Source organism: Saimiri boliviensis, chromosome 5, assembly GCF_048565385.1.
Source record: "Saimiri boliviensis isolate mSaiBol1 chromosome 5, mSaiBol1.pri, whole genome shotgun sequence".
Classification (NCBI taxonomy): Eukaryota; Metazoa; Chordata; class Mammalia; order Primates; family Cebidae; genus Saimiri; species Saimiri boliviensis.
Genome location: NC_133453.1, coordinates 121,284,369 through 121,302,005, shown reverse-complemented (window position 1 = coordinate 121,302,005; position 17,637 = coordinate 121,284,369). Strand labels below are relative to the sequence as shown.

Sequence of the window (17,637 nt, the reverse complement as noted above, 5' to 3'; positions counted from 1 at the left end):
AAGGAAAAGAATGTTTTTGCATTTACTCAATACTACTGGATCTTATTTCCAACCAGGAAATATTTCTTCTGGTCAGTTTTGATATTCAATGGAATATCCAAAAACTACAATAACTATTGTATTTGAAAACTTTAAAAATGTATCTTAAGCTTTCTCCCACCTTACAGAAATGATAGTCACTTCTCTGGTTGTTATGGCTAAATTTTTAAAATATCCACAGAGAATATCCATCCTTCAAGCTACAGATATAAAAGCCCCAAATTCTGACACTGCCAACAGGCTTTTTTTTCCCCCACAGCATTTACTTCTGTTTTGATTGCAAGAAGTACCCAGGAAGGAATAAAATATAGTAACAGAATGAGAATGTTATGATTTAAAAAAAAAAAACAAAAACAAAAAACCTGAGTTTGGGGTGAGGAGAGAGAGAGGAATATTTTGCACTGAAAAAGCATAATCTGGAGAGACAGAGGAGTTGAGAGTGCCCCTTTAAACGGCAGGACTGCAATTGATCTCTGTATGTTTTCTGATTTTCGTCCCTTTGAAAAGGGAATGAGAGCCAGGATCATTGGCTGTACTGTGGAGCTGTCACATCCCCATACTGAAAAGGTACACTGCAAGTGAATTTAAACCATTTTTGGCTTTCTATTCTATATTGCCAAGAGCTTTGAGACCGATGAACCAAGTAAATGCTTTATTTAGGGCTAAGTGAGATACAGATTCCTCCAATCTGACAACGTTTCAGCCTCCAGAGTGAGGAAGCAGCAGAAACAGAAGCAGCAGAAGCAACAGCAGTAGCAGTAGCGGCAGCAGCAGCAGCAGCAGCCGCAGCCCCTACTGAAGTCTAATAGAGGAGACTTGATACTAGTTTATTCTGGAACTCCGCCTGGGATTGTGCACTGTCCAGGGTCCTGAAACATGAACCAAACTGCCAGCGTGTCCCATCACATCAAGTGTCAACCCTCAAAAACAATCAAGGTAGGATCTGGTTTTGTTTCTTCCCTCTGCTTCTGTACATGTGTCTTCATTCATCTACCTAACAGATGGGCATTGATATATCAGGGTACCGAGAGTGGACATACCTAGTTGATTTGAGTTTGAATTGAAGGTTGAATTGCAATAAAGCATTTGGGTCTGTTTGCATGTGTATGTAGACTGGAAAGAATACTTTCCACTGAGCACTTCTTTCACCATTATACCTTTGACATTTTTTGACTGGGAATCTATCAGTGGCATATTTCCAGAAGAAAGTTTAGTGAGTATCTAGAAGAGTTTCTAGTGCATGCCAATTTTCTTGGTAGAACCGGTGGAGAATTTGTGAACTGCTAGAAATAGATACCATCAAACCGACTACAAATCTGATAAAAGGACTTCATTGTTATATGAATTTTGGATCTCTTATTCTTTTTCAAAACAAAGCTCATCCTTCAATGTGAGTGTTGAACTGGTGGTTATACTAAAGAGATTATAGTGAGAGAAGATGAAAGACTAGAGAGAGTATAAAACCACATGTCCCTATGTATATCACCATGTAACTCAAAACCAGTGAGATGATTGGAGACACTCTTTAATGCAAGTGCTGTTTTAAATTTAGGCTTTTCTGATAGGACATGGTTAAAGATAAAGAACAAACTCACAATTTCACTCTTCTGTTTTAGTTTCAAGTTGTGCTTATATCATTCTCTTTGTTTTTATTTGGGATGCTGTTACTTCCAAGAAGACTTGTAAGTGACTAGGTTTCCAATCAAAATTTACTCTATTTTGTCATTTACTTGAATTGTATTATTATCTGTGTGTATATTTTGCATCTTGAAGGAAAGTAATGGATTCATCTCAAACTCTTTTATGAAAAAACAAAAACAAAAACACTAATACCCTGACAGGTCATCTTAGTCACTGCAATCTCTCATTAACATACAAGTATATACCTTTTGCTGCTATTCCAGAATTTGATGACCCTGACTTTTTATGATTTACATTATGTTTTGGTTTATGTCTCAGGCCTTTAATAATATTGCATAGACTGTAATTACAAAAGGAATATAATTTTCAACAATGTCTCTTCTTTGTGAATTTACCTATCCTTTGCCAGAGTCTTTCAGTGATAGATAAACCATAAACTAAACATCTTCCTCTATTTATTAGCAGTTCCTTTTAAAAGCAATGGGGTTTTCAGGGTATGCCAAATGGTGCATAATTAGACTCCCATCATACATAAACATAGGGAGTTAACCAAAATCATGCAGAACTCGTATTTAGATAATTTATAACATCTCTAATGGCAAAGATATGAAAATCTTTTTCAGCATTAGATTTTCTGTGCTGTATCTAAGTTTAGAAATGTAAAAAATGTTGACTTTTGGATATAAGTTTTCCTCTGTGTATCAGTTTCCCACATACATCAATTATATAAGCATATCACCACTGAACAAAGCCAAAATAGTAAATATATGTCACTCTACATTAAGATATATAAACTCTAGTGGGAAATATGTGTTGAAGCCTAAAGTGGGATAGAGTTACAAACTGGCTGTCTACTGCTGAGTATGCCATAACATAACCAGTGGCTTTCTGTTTAAGAGTTTGAGGTCACAGGAATCAAGCATTTAATTTCCCTTTTCTTTATTGGGTAAGCACAAATGACTACTACTTTCTGAGACTTCAAATCACTTTCTTTATTAGTGCTCTGGCATTGACTGCCCTCAAACAAACTACAGAACAAAAAATGTGTCTAGTATGGGGGCTTTACATCATCTTGCTGATCTTGCAGATGCTCGTTTTTACTTCTAACTACAGCCGTTGAATTGAAATGAAAAGTGTCATAAAAATTGGACAACCCACCACTTAGCAATGTATTATATTAATGGCTTAATGAAAGAATCTTGAATCAAAGCTCTGGGTAATTTGGTTAATTGTACAAGTTAAATTCTTTTGTGCATCCCACTCCCAATATTGCTGTGGGGAGCAAAAGATGCTTGTGATGTTCATAAAGTATATATAGTTGCAAGCACTGAACTATTAAGGGAGCAATTACTTGAGCATTTTCCAATTTGCAACAGTAAAAAGGGATAAGTGGAAAAGCTCTCTTACTTCAAATTATGTGCTCAATTATGAAACATTTATGGCTTTTGGAATTTATACTAAAAATGGCTATCTATATTTAGGTAATGCATTAGCCTATGAACAAAATGCAATAACAATATAAAGAAAAGCCCTAAGTGAGAGGGTTTTGGGAAGCTATGGGACATTGGAGCTCAAAATACTCTTTTTACTTTTAGAATTTTAGTTTCAAGCATGATTGTTTAGAGTTAATTTTTTTTTTCACTCTTAAAGTTACTATCTGATAATTTTAAGTAACCCTCCCTCATGGAATCTGGTTGGCCTGCAGATAATGATAACCCACATTGAGGATCTGGAAATATCTAGATACTTAATAACTTGCATATTGCTCCATTTTAGAAATTCTAAAATCTCTAGAGACTTTTTTCCCAAAGCTCAGTGTAATAACTTTTAGAGAGCTTTCCCCTATCAGTATAGTAAATGCTGACTGTTTCTCCTCTCAACAGTTAAACTGCTGCTAAAAAGAATGCAGTGGGAATGAACAAAAATGAATTGTATTGCTAAAATAGCTGTAAAGACCAAAAGTATGCAGGAAGAGAAAATAGCTGTGTGTGTGTTAGTTTTCTTCTCCACTTGAAGTTCAAGAAGTGTTGCAGTCTGCAGTGTGTCAAATTCACCAGTTGTTGCCAATGAAGGTTGTTTGTGATCATGAGGGGTCAGAGTTAGAAAAGAAGGAACTGGAAGAAGTCATAATGGAACAAGATGCTCAACAGTGTTCAGGTTGATTGACACTTGCTTTTGTCATTCTGGCCATTCTTTAGCTCAGCCAGTTACTGACACACTTTTCCTGACATACTTGGGCAGGTATATTTCTATTGTCAAAACCAGTAAGGGAGAGAAAAGGGAGTCAAATAAGGGTGCCAAGTGTGTTCTCAGATCACTTTGGGTGAAATGCTGAATGCAATTCACTCTGAAAACTTTCCTCTATTTCAGAGCATGTACAGGAATAAAGCTTGTCCCGAGGTGATTACAAATCTTACTGTCAAGGTAGCAACATTCATTAAAAAAATCTTTTACTCTGAGGTCTATAATGAAAAGTTTTAGGAACTATCTGGGAATGCTAAATGGAGAACAGATCTTTGCGTTATTATACATGTGATTTCTGAAGAATGTCCCCCATCATAGGCAGCAAACTTGATTTTTTCCTTAACTGCTGTGGCTTCTCTTGGCTGCACTGAAAGTAAATTAAATCTTTCAGCCAAATCTCCAGTCTTGGTTTACTTCTTTTGCTAGCGGAATTGCAAACTTAGAATTTTGCCTCTACAATATGCAGAGATTATTTTCTTATTTCTTGCCCATTTGAATGTCATCTAGCATCCATGTGTGTCTAAAGTGAGTAGAGGAAATCCTCTATCCCTCTTGAAGTTACAAATTGTGAGTAACTTATCTGGGGTGGTGATTCCCAGGTCAAGAATTATATGTATTATATTTTATATAGTAACTCTGAAATACACTACACAATATTTATTTACCCTTCCCATTTAGTGACCAGTCTGCTTCTTTCTCTTTCCTTTTTACAAGACCTGTCTGTTTTATTTTAATACCGCCTTCACATCCAGGTTTTCACTTCCATTTAGAAAACATTCTCAAGGTTTAAAGGTTCTAGTTACTTCCTACATAGTCCTACTGCAAGTTTTTACAAACTATACTTAAAGAAATCTTTAAGATTTTCATTGTCCTCAGAGTACATCTTGAGCTGGCAAACTTTTTCATGGTGACTTTTACTGATTTTTATATATTGTAATATTGATGAGTCATTGTGCTAATAAAGACTTTTTCCCCCTTGCTACTTCTAATCCACAGCCTCAGCCAAGTGAGGCATAGGTTACAGAAGTCACGGAGGTAAAAGAGGATGAATGTTTTATCATAAGTATATATTGTTAAATCTGTAGGCTTGGAACATGGTGGTTAGGAATTAATTTCTTTAGCAAATTGGTATTTTGGTGTGTGACATTGCCATGAATTGGGATGATGAGATAGCATGTAACTACGGCATTGCAGTCTCACTTGTTGTTAATTCCATACCCCTAACCTAAATGCTGGACACCAACAAACTGGTATTTTACATAGTACTTGAACTAGTATTGCAAGTTATTCTTAAAGGGTATTTCATAATTAAACATGTAAATTATATCCACAAAAATTTACAAATGCAAGAAATGTTTAAGAACAAAAAGTTCACCTCTTTATTTCATTGCAGTATGCAAAATGGAAGATTCTCCAATTTCACTATTACAGTATATGAAATTCTAAGTGCAAAGATTGTTACATACTTCCATATTGTACCTTTTGTAGAGATTCTTCTTTGTCTTAATCCTGGGAACTGTAGTCACAAGGAAAAAAAAAAAGAAACTTTATAAAATTATGATCTCAGTATAGAGTCATACACGTTAAAGAAAGAGCTACCACTGGTAACTCTACAGCAACTGAATTCACCAGTTGAGTTCTACACTTCCATTTAGCAAGGTACAGATTTTCCTTCAGCATTAGGATGAGTCATTCCAAGCAGTGACAGATGAAGAAATCAAAAGAAAAGGCTTACAAAAATTAGAAATGAGGATATTGTATGTGTGTGAGAGAATTTTTTTTCTCTCTTAGCAATGGTCTACATATTATTATTATTATTATTATTCTGACATAGCTTCCTTACGTGCTTAAGGTAAAATCACAGCCTGTGATAAACATGAATAGGACAGTCTGCTAATGACAAATTTATCACCATTTACAATTTCTATGTATGGCCAAGTATTTAAATTTTAAATAATTATAGGACAATTTTATTTTAAATTACTATAAATTCAGCTGTTTTTAAAATGAAGCATTATAGTTTCTTCTTCTTTTTAATAGTGACTATGTTATAACAATTGGCCAGCTTTACATTTTATAACTTATATCTTAATAAAATCAAAAGTTTCTTCTTTATTTGACATTTATGGTGTTTGAATGTCAACTTTTACTTTTAGGAAGTATTCTCGTATAATATAATTTTGAGGTAAATTTGAACAGTTTTAGAGAAAATATTTAGTATTACTTTATTTTCTTCCTGAAAAAGTAATTTGTTAATAATTTTCTAGAAATTTGTGTTTTGCTCAGCTACTGAAGACATTCTTGATGGTAAATTTGTGATGGTAAATTACTAATTCTCACTGAAAAGACATTATAGTTCTACAACTGAAGCATGGAATTAGTAAGCTAATGTAGTGGTTCTCAAAGTGCAGTCCCTAGACCAGCAGCATCAGCATCTCCTGTGAACTTATTAAAAATGCAAATTCATGGGCTCTGCTTAGACATACTAAATCAGAAACTCTTGGGGTAGGGCCCAGCAATCTGTGGTTTAACAAGCCCTTCAAGTGGTTCTGATGCATATTGATGTTTTAGAGTCACTGAACTAAAAGATTATAAAATAAGACACAACTGTGCTATTGTTGACATGTAAGAATTGTCTGTGTTTGGGTATCACAGAAGGGATCTGAACAACTTCAGAATAATACTTAGGGTTATTAAGTAACATGAATTCTTTGAGAGCCAAAATGCCATCATTAGGTTAATCTCTTATTTCTCACAGGGATTAATTGATACTATGCCCTACACTCAGTAGACATTAAATGTATATTTGCTGATTATTAATGATTATTAAGGTCATTTAGTAGAGATGATGCTCTAAGAGGACCTAAATAATATTTTAAGACCTTACTTAATAGGCAACCAGGTAAGAAGCCTTGCTTTTTGTTTTAAATTCACAGAAAATTTCCCAAAGAAGTATACTGGCATTTTGGGTTTTGATGGTTTTGTTCTCCAATCTTGGTTTGGGGCCATCTGGTAATCAATACATTTTGGTAACTAGCAGGATTTAGAATCATACCATTTTTTTGACCAGAAATTGTGCTGGAAAAATGTCTCCCTTCTTGGCAGCTGTATCTGAAAATGGTCAAACAATGGTAGGCAGGAATATCATCACATTGGCCTTTCTCCTTGTCTTTATGGATGTTCTTTGGCCTTTATATATGCGCCAGCATGACTGGAAGTAGTACACAACTGGAACAACATGAGTCATTTTGTGAACAAAGCTGGCCTTCTACGGACAGACACGGGATAATATTACATTAGCAGAACCAGATTTAAGCTGAGGGATAAGATGTGAAATAAGGAAATTACTTCTGAACAGGCTTATTTCTTGGAAATTCTTCATAGCACTCTGATGTTCTTCTTTGTTGTTTACAGTCACCATTGGGAAGAAAAGTAAAATGCACACAGCCTTTGCTACTACCTGCAAATGTATATAGGGCAGATCAAATGACTTGTTCTTTAGAGGGGCATCTTTAAGTTGAGTTCTCACTCTCCTTTTACCACATGAATCACGCGGCCTTGGGGAAGGCAATTAACCCTGTTAAGGATTTCTCCCCTCTAACAGAAGGGCAATAAACTTAAACTATCTCCCCAAACAAAAATGCTATGTAAGTGCTTTGTATTATAATTTGTTCTAGTAGCAATTTTTAAGGATATGACATTTTCATAAAGAGTTGTATAGTGAGAATCAATTTTTATGACATAAAAGCTGAGAATTTTATTTGCAATTATTATTAACTATAACGATGATAAAAACTCATTTTGAAGTCACCAGGGGGATGAGAAGTATCTTCTAATATTGTACGAACATCTGCAAGATATCATCATGGACCTTTATCAGGAAGATAGGGAAAGAAAAAGATTGGATTCAAATGTCATTGAAAGAAATGATTAATTCAATTTAAAAATGCAATTACTCATCCCAGTACTGTGCTACCAAAATGGAAGATACTGGGGTAGCTGCATTGATGATACATATGGTTGCACTGAGGAGGAATTTTATCATGGAATAAATACAGTCAGGCTTCACATTGTCTCTGTGCTTCTAGACTTCCTATTTCCTTTGCCTTACATACTTTTCCCATCCCCTAACCTCCCACCCCCACCGAAATGGTCCTTTTAGCAAACTCTTATTTTCACTTTAAATCTTAGGCAGAATTTTCTCAGTGAAAATTTTCTCACAATCTCTTAGTCAGACAGTTATGTTCTTACCTAGTCACCTATATTCTCACATAGTCTTCTGTACCTCTTTAATAACAATTAATCTTCTGATTTATAATTACCTGTTTCCATGCAAGTCTCACTACTAGCTATTAAAGGGATCTTTTATTTTATTTACTTTTGTTTATCTCGGTGCCTATCCTAATATCTGGCACATAGCAGGTGCTCAGTTAATATTATTTGAATAAAAGAACAGTCAAAGAAAGCTATAAATTCATTTCTCTTCCAAAGAAATGTAGTTTGACTTTTGAGTTCAGAAACATACTGGTCTTTGTTGATCTAAGCAGAACTAAACCTGTTACTTTGAAATATGAAAACGACATTTGAAGGAAATGACAAGGCTCCTCATTCCTCAGGGATTGTGAAAACAGTTTGCTATTTCTTTTGAGGATAAGTGTCTTCTGTAAGTAAAAAAAAAAAAAAGATTTTGCATTATGAAAACATTTCTACATTAAGAAAGTCTTGTGTCTAAACAGAGACAACCCCTGTCGTTCTGTTTCGGAGCTTGGATTAGTGTAGCAGACACAAGTTCCTGCTGATTTCAATAGGCTGGGCTTTTCAGGGGCACTGTTTGCTCTGGCACTGTAGTGAGGCATTTTCTCGTCAGAAACCTTAATTTCCAACATGAATCATTGCTGACGGACTGAAAAACACCACTTCTCCCGACTCTGGTTTCCAGAATTTTTCCCTAAGAAAAATGAGTTCTGTTTCATTTTAATGGAAAGTAAATAACATGAAATTACTTCTTGTATTTAAAGATCAGCCTTTTATTGAAGTTTTTTGGGTACAGTGACAGGATTAGAACAGAGAGACTATGCAAGGGAGGCATTTTTGATTAAGGGTGGGCAGCTATGACCACATTTTTTCTTTAGGGATACCCTCTGAAGGAAATAAAACAGAATGCGGGAACAAACTCAAGAGCTGTTTTTGGTAGACCAGAGAGCACAGCACGGCGTGAGGAGCAGGGCACTGGACGGGTTCTCTCATCATCTCAGTCATTCCATATCTCATGAAAGAGAATTCAAATGTGAGTAGGGTGATAGCTTCTGTTTTTGAAGAGCATGCCGATGATATAAATTGACACAATTACAATGTAAAGCGACGAGTGTTAACTGGGATAAATACAAGGTTGGTGGGAAGGTGCGGGTGGGGGGCATTCATCGCCATTCACAAAATCCAAACCAGAATTCTGCATAGGAGTTAGATAGATAAAGAAAAGAAAAGAAAATAGTTCAGACGAAGAGAAAATGTGCAAAGTCGAAGAAAAAAGGTAACACAACTGTCATGAGAGTATTTAATCGTTGAGACCAAGTCGATGACAGAGGGCAAATGATTAGGAGGGGTGCAAAGCGAGGCTGTCAGTGCATAAAGGGAGGTGGACTTTGTGTTGTTTTTCAGAATTTGGCTGTACTCTGACAGCAAGCTTAAACGCACACAGTGCAGGGACAGCATCTTGGGATCTAAATTCAGGACCCAGTTCTATGACCCTGGGAAACATTCCTGAGGTTTGCGTCTTCAAGTAAAATGTAAAGATGGTAATACGTTCCTGGTCCATCTTTCAGGATAATCCAAATGTAAGATGTTATTATTAGCCAGACAGGTTTTACAAGAGGTAAATCTTAACAAGAACAAAAGGTTTGTTCATTAGCTTCATTTAGAAAGGTACCACCCACTTTCTTGAAGGCTATTAATAGCTTAATAGATGGTCTTTAAATACTAATTTAGTGGTAACCTTCTAATCTAAAAGTGTCTTTTTTGACTAATGCCAATCATTTAGCTGTACCAAAATTTTCCTCTTTAATATTTGAAAATAATATACTGACAATCATTCTCTTGCATATTGGTTGCTGATTCATTATTTCAACAATGCCGAGTGATACATGAATGGCTTCTGTTAATAGCATTATGTATAATCTCAAAGATACCTAGAAATTTCAGGTGTAGAGGTGTGATGATTATTTTCTTCCTCATTTTCCTGATTACATATACTATATGTTGTCTTTAATAAAGATACATTGTGTTTTTTAAAAGATCCATTCCAAGGTGTTGGGGGCAATCTCTCTTGATGGCTCACACCATTTTCCGGAGGATAAAGGAAAAATTAAAGTATATTTGATGTGCTGTATTTCTACAACCATAAAACTTTAAATGTTTCTTAGAGATATCCTAGTCTAGACCCTCACTTGGCAGACAAGAAAGCTGAGGATTAGAAAGGAAAAATAGGCAAACGTGAGCATTGTCCATTCACTCCTTTAAAAAAGAACTAACTTATGATCATGGTCTTTTGAGATCTGGGGTAAATTAAAGAACACATAGATTTTATTAATTGATATGCTTTTCATTGAAAGCATGAGAAAATAACAGAAAAGTTTAAATAAATTGGCTAAAAGAATAAGAAATTATAATTTCACAAACTGAAAAAGTTCTACACCTCCAGAGCCAGTTAAACTGATGCTCAAATATCATGACCTAGAACCCAGGCTCTTTGCATCTTTCTGTGCTTGTTTTTCTCAGACTAAATTCTGTCATAGTGACTACATGGTTTCTTCACTTCCATAATTGGCCTGCAGACATGACAACTGACAATGTCCAGTAGACAAGGAGTGTTTTTTTTTCTTTGAATTTCTTTTTAAGAAAGAATACCCCACAGATTTTCCATCAACTTTTGTTTGTTAGAACTAAATCCTGCACCAATTCCTTATCTATCTGCTTGATGATACACAATGTTGAGTGGAGAAAATAAAAAAGTAGGTGATACAAGTAAATATTGGATTCTTTTGGAAACAGTCAGGGAGATTGGATGATTTGAAGCTCAAAAACCAAAAATACATACCACAGAGATCAACAAAATAGATTTTAGAATCTGATAGACATATATAATGTCCACCACACTGTGAAAGACAGGCAATGCTATGATCCAAGCACACTTTCAACAAATGTGTATTAATTTAAAATATAACATCGTCCCTGATTGCCTGCCTTACAGCAGAGGCTTCTTTGATCACCTTTGAGCAAAAGGGTGGGTAGAAAGAAGTTTTGTCTCTGTTCTTATTAAATGACTCAGTATCCAGTCAATTTTCATTGTGTTTTCTTTCCTTTATTTCTTTTTTTCTTTGTTAACATGTCATTGGACTTTCTTCTATTTGTAGAGCATGATACAAAATAATGGTGGTGTTCCTCATCAAATAATTAGGGTTCTCAGGGCCTATCACAATTACCTCTTCTCTGGTACATCTAGAGACTTAAACATTCAGGAGCATTGTTTTTAAACCTTTGTCATAGTAACACCCACATTCCCTCAGGGTTAAGGAGTAACATGAGGATTGTGGTTAGATGAGCAACAGTTCACACTGTGGTGACTGGGATGAGCATGCACCCACCTAAAGACATACCAGAGTAAAACCCTTCCCCCTCCAAAGAAATACCTTGATCTTTGACTTTTGTTTGCTATATTCACTATCAAAACGCTTGTATTAAATGGTTTTATTTTATGAAAGAGCCTTTTAAATTCTGTATTCTGATATTTTGCCTATCCGTATGTTAATTCAGAAATGTTAATTGGATACGCAATAGATATTATTTTGCACAAATGAAGACACCCAAAAGGTTAAGACACAGCCTTGTATTTAAAAAGCTTACATCTCAAAGTCTTTTCTCTTCTCTGCTTGCTTGGGATGAAGAAGAAAATCAAGAAAAAGTAAATCATTGATGACCATAGTGTATGAAAATTGTCATGACAGGGGCAAGAAGAATGTACTCTGTGATAGCAGAGAGGGGACTCCTCACTCCAACTCGCAGATGAGTTTGGATCTTTGAACTGAGACTTGACTGGACAAGCAATAGCAACTTGACGAAGAATCAGGAGAGAAAGAATACTCCAGTGGTGCCATATGTGAAAGTACTCAGATAAGGGAGAGCATCACCACCACCATCATTGCTGTCATCATCATTCCTAACTCATCACTACCAATGTTAAGTGCCCAAACCATGATACTTTTCTAGCTACTTTTATGAGGTATCTCTAAGTCCTACAGTAACTTAGTGGTATTATTGTTCTTATTTTATAGATGAAAACATTAACTTGCCCAAGGTCACCCAGACAGTAAGAGGTGAAGATCATACTTGAGTTCAGATAAGCACACTACAAAACCAAAGCTGACTGTTCACGCTTTTTGCCTCCTATTTGAGTGTCTCCTAACCCTCTAAGGTTTCCACCAGCTCTAAGGAACTAGGTTTTGTTACCCAGGGTCCCCTGCTGCTTTAAGACTCTCAGTTGAAGTTTCCTGTTTTCTTTCATGAGAATGCTTCCTGTTCTTCCTTTTTATCTGCCTGGTAGATACCGCTCCTCATTTGGGCTGAGTTCCCAGGGAATTCCTCTTGGAAGATTTATCGTCCCCTCCTTTCCAGCCTCAGGAAGAAAACTTGCTTTGTGCTTTCTTCCCCAACACAAACAACATCACATTTATGTCTATTTATCTTTGTTTATCTTCTTCCTTCACCCTCTTTCCTACTGTGTCTACCTTCCACTACATATCCTATCCACAGTTAGACTGCAAGCTCCTGGAAGCAAAGGCAGCCTCTCATTTGCCATTATGACTTCAGTGTCTAGCGTTTTTCTTGACACGGCATGAAGGTTCAAAAAGGACTTGCTAAGTAAATAAGTGAGTGAAGGTTGTCCAATGTGGGAAATGCTATGTTACTTCTCCAGAATATTCTTTTATAATATTATTGTTTAATTTTATTCGATATATAATCACATGGCTTTTATTTCAGAAGACTATATTGCTATGAAAAAGGAAGCTAAATATATTCTTGTTTTTTTCCAAGGATTTTCTCTCTCTCTCTCTCTCTCTCTCTCTCTCTCTCTCTCTCTCTCTGTGTGTGTGTGTGTGTGTGTGTGTGTGTGTGTGTGTGTTGGGGGGTGGTGGCATATATATTTAAGACAATAGGATAGAAGAGATAAGAGTTGGGTTTTAAAAATGTAAATAGAGGCCATGGCCAATGGCTCATGCCTGTGATCCCAGCACTTTGGGAGGCCAAGGGGGACAGATAACCTGAGGTCAGACTAGCTTGGTCAACATAGTGAAATCCTGTCTCTACTAAAAATACAAAAATTAGCCAGGTGTGGTGTCACATGCCTGTAGTCCCAGCTACATGGGAGGCAGAGACAGGAGAATTGCTTGAACCTGGGAGGTGGAGGTTTCAGTGAGCAGAGATCATGCCACTGCACTCCAGCCAGGGTGCCAGTGTGAGACTCTGTCTCTCTCTCTCTCTCTCTCTCTCTCTCTATATATATATATATATATATATAAAGACAGCTGAAGTTGGCTTCTTGCTAAGTTATTTCATTAGAGTTTGGCTGAAAAGGTTTAAAGTGATTTCAGTTACTTTTTTCCATAATAATAAGAAAATATCTTCTAAGCACTTACTCTGTGCCAGAAATGCTCATACCCACAAATTAATTTTTTTAACCATATTCCTGCTCAGTAAAGTAATAAAAATCAACAGCTAAACACCTGATCTTCATCTAGCCCTCTATAATCAGTATTTTTTCTAATATTTCAGGATAGGCATTATTCTCATTTTTACAAAAAATGATAAGGGCTTAATTTTTTGAATACAAAAGAGATAAAACTGGGCCTACTACCCAGTCCTGCTTTGGCTCTTTAGTTCAAGCCCATTGCATCACACCACATGGCAATACTGCTTATGAAAATATCCAACTCGAGGGTACTTCCTTCTTAAACATATAGGTACTTAGCTATCCAAGCAATTATTATATGCTGACAGATGTGTCTGTTCAAAGTCTCACATTTTTACAGTCATCACCCCACTTGAGTCCTCATCATGTATTACTGATAGAGACTGTGAGGTGAGGCCAACCTGGAAACATCAGAACTGGGAACTCAGAGCTCAGTGAGGTAGGAGAAACAACAGAGAGTCCAGAAAATGCATCTAATGGGAATATTAAACAGGTCATAACATTATAAGACAGCCAAGGATCTGGGAGAGACGGAACATTGAGAAGTAAGGAGAAGTTTGCACAATTCTGGATGACTGATGAATTTAAGTCCATTTGGACTAGTGACCTCTTAACGTTAGAGGCCCAGGCAGAGGCATCTGTAGCAATCTTTGCTTAGCCAGGGTCAGTGGTAAGAATATTAACAATAGCAACCATGTCAGAAATATATGTAGGACTCAAGTATTTGCAAAACATTTTAGATTTTTTTTGTATTGAATGTCAACCACAGTCCTACAAAACACACGTACTTATTATTGACAAGATATGATGAAATAAAGAAGAAAATATATGTTGTTGAAATCAAAATAGCAGCATATAATGAAATATACACACACCATATAGTTCTATAAATTACAACACATTTTGGAAAGGCAGCTACTTAAGAGAGTGGTTGTGATTTCACATACAAAATGTTAGAGGCATTTAAAGTACTGGGCTGAATTTCCCAGTCATTAAAATGGGCATAAGAGGCAGCGTATGTTCTAGAGATCACTAGAGTACAATAAGCCAAGGGCAGATAGGCAGCCAGCATAAAGTGGAGCAAAGATAGCAACAAATATCGTGTTACAGTGTGTGTGGGGGTCTATTCTTGGCCACTGTGGTTACAGAGTCCAAGTTCTGCTGTCAATGGCACAATAAGAAAGCCACAGACAAATGTAGAAAACAGTTAAGAGTGACACTACCTATGCCTGATCTAGCTCCATCTAGAGAGGTTCCAGAAAGAGTCTGAGTTGAGTTTGTGGAATAAACCAAGAATAAGATCAAGGAGGGCAAACTTGAGTATATAAATAAAACTAAGTTCAATCTTAACATCCAGAAGAGAACAGATCTTGTGTCTGTTGTATCTTACACAGACTCTGTTGGTCCATATGAAAAAACTACATCCATTTGGTTTCACTTGCTCTAACTTGGGATTTCTCAACCTCGGCACTATTGACATGTTGGCCAGACCACTCTTCGTTATGGGGCCGTCCTGGGCATTGTAGGATGTCTGGCAGCATCCCCGGCCTCTACCAGTCAGTAGCCCCCTCCCCGACTTGTGAAAATGAAATGGCCTCCAGATGTTGCTAGTGTCCTCTTGGGAGCAGAATTAACCACTGGCTTAGATGGTAGCTGCTGTTTCAGGTGAGGAACGTCTGGTCTGGGTCATTCTGGTCTCACGGTTTCTGTGAATTGAGAGCCACTGTAGCAGTCTATCTTGGGGCCTTTCTGAAACCGAAGATGGTTGAGCCACCCAAAGGACACTCAGAGGATGCAGCGTTTGTCCATCAGGATTTACAGATGGAGGAATTTGCACGGAGAGTTTGTAGACGGCCCGAAATCACATGGATGAATTGATACTTCTACCCCTGGGATAACGTTCTATACACTGTCTCTTTTCTCCATAGCAAGTGGTTTTTATTTTATGCTTTGCAAAGCCCCAACACTTGGGTATTGAGGGAGAAGCAAAGCAGGAAGACACTCCTGCATTTCTGCTCCTATCCCTACTCCTGTCTTGGCCAAAGTAGCACAGCTATCACCATCCCGTGCTGAGGATGGTTAGTGTTCCTTTTAAACAATAACAAATAATATTCTCTGAATTATCCCTCTATGCCTACTTGGAACAGCAGTCCAGTGTTAACCCAGAAAGCAGCACAACCATATTCCTTATGTGCTGTCGGAAGTCTGCTTTCAAGGGTAAGGCAGGCTGAAGCTTCAGGGTAAATTTGAAAATCAACAAGGTAGAAAGATACAGGACTGAGAGACTCAAAACGGTCATTTCATCATCCATTCCTTGTCACTTTCCAGAAAAGTCATCTTTTTCCCTCCATATTTCATTCTTCCAGGCTACCCTGTGCTATTCTGCCAGAGTTTTTTTTTTTTTTTCCTGGCAGATCCTTAACAAATAGTACCCCATTCTTGAGAATCTGAATTCTCATCCTGATAACATCTTGCTTGGCAATCTTCAAATTCTATATTAATCTAGGAACTTCTCACTCTACCCTTTTTTTCATAAAATAGGAAATCATCTCAGGGCAGGAGAAACAGAACTTGGTCATTCACGTCTCCCATATTTGCCTGTCATGAAATCTAAAATCCTACATTTTGAGATTGACTTTTTAAAATAAAAAGGTTGTGTGCTCTAGTTATTTTCTCAAAAGCAGATGAACTTGAAAATTTTGACATATGTATATTTTGTCAGCCAAAGACATACCATCTATTTCAGGAGGCAATATTATATACTTGCTAACAATGTGTGCCTTGGAATCAAACTGCCTCAATTCATATTCAAGCTCACCACTTTTAGCAATATTATCTGAGGCAAGTTTTCAAAATCATCTGAACCTTCTTTTCTCATCTGTTGGATAGGATAATAATGATTTCTATATTACAGTTATGGCAATTAAGTGACATGATACATGCAAAGTATTTTTAAAAATACTAAATAAATAATATCCAGCTACATTGTTATTACTACTTTATTCTGAGGGGTCATTGATAAAAGCAAATGCACTATTGAAGAGATCATTGATAAAAGTCAATACAATATTGAAGGCATTCTTGCCCAATTTCACAATTATCTCTGAGTTATTGGGAAGCAGATATTATAAAAAATAGAGCAACAAAAATATAACTATGATAAGTCAGAATAATATGAAATGAATTACAAAGACTAAATCACTCTGATAAGAATCAAATTCTCACTGTAGTAAGCCAGTAGAATTTATGTATTCGACTTTTAAAAATGTGATTTGCTTTTATTGTAAAAAAAACACATGTGATTTCCTTTTGTCCCTATTATAAACCTGGCCTTAAGTGGATTTGTAGGCTCCTAACGGAATTTGTGCCATCTTGTTTGACTGTTACTTATAGAGGACTAAAGATTTCTGAAATAATTTTACCTTATGTGTTAAAGAAATCTTTAAAAGAGAAGTTCTAATGTGTTACTGAAGGTTATACCAAGTATTTGATACTTTAGATATAAAATAGTTTTATAAAATCTGAATAAATTAGAGTATTTACCTAAATGTCTTCTGACACATATTTTATTATATTCTTAATCTGGGTCTTAGAAAGAGGGGAATAATACAGGCAAATTGCTACTAATTAAGTAAATTTCTAAAAACGTTAAGGAATGTGTAACACAAAATGAGCTAAAGAATTGTTTGCAGAATGAGTGTTGAAGACATTGGGTTTGTCATGATTGCTATTCCCTTAACATGCATGTTCTTTACAGTTGCTGTGACCTTTTTATCTTGTCCAGTAGGACATTGACATGCAGCATGTAACATGTACTGCTAGAAGATGCAACCGGTGACCTGGCTATTATGCCAGGACAGATTTTGTTCTATGGTACTAAATTGGTACCTGTCATACATGCTGCATGACAATGTCAGGGGTAAGAAATATGTTACATTTAGAAAGATTTATACAAGGTCTACTTACAGAGA

At 36.2% G+C, this 17,637-nt stretch overlaps 1 protein-coding gene across 1 annotated transcript in view; it reads left to right on the top strand.

Moving 5' to 3' along the window:
- The first annotated feature begins 540 nt into the window (after positions 1 to 540).
- The window catches only part of DPP10 (dipeptidyl peptidase like 10), a 1,392,171-nt gene continuing 1,375,074 nt past the window's right edge, over positions 541 to 17,637 (top strand). Inside the window, exon 1 of the mRNA XM_074399880.1 lies at positions 541 to 975. Within this exon, the coding sequence (XP_074255981.1) occupies positions 916 to 975 (60 nt within the window). The 5' untranslated portion in view covers positions 541 to 915. The remainder of the gene's footprint in view (positions 976 to 17,637) is intronic.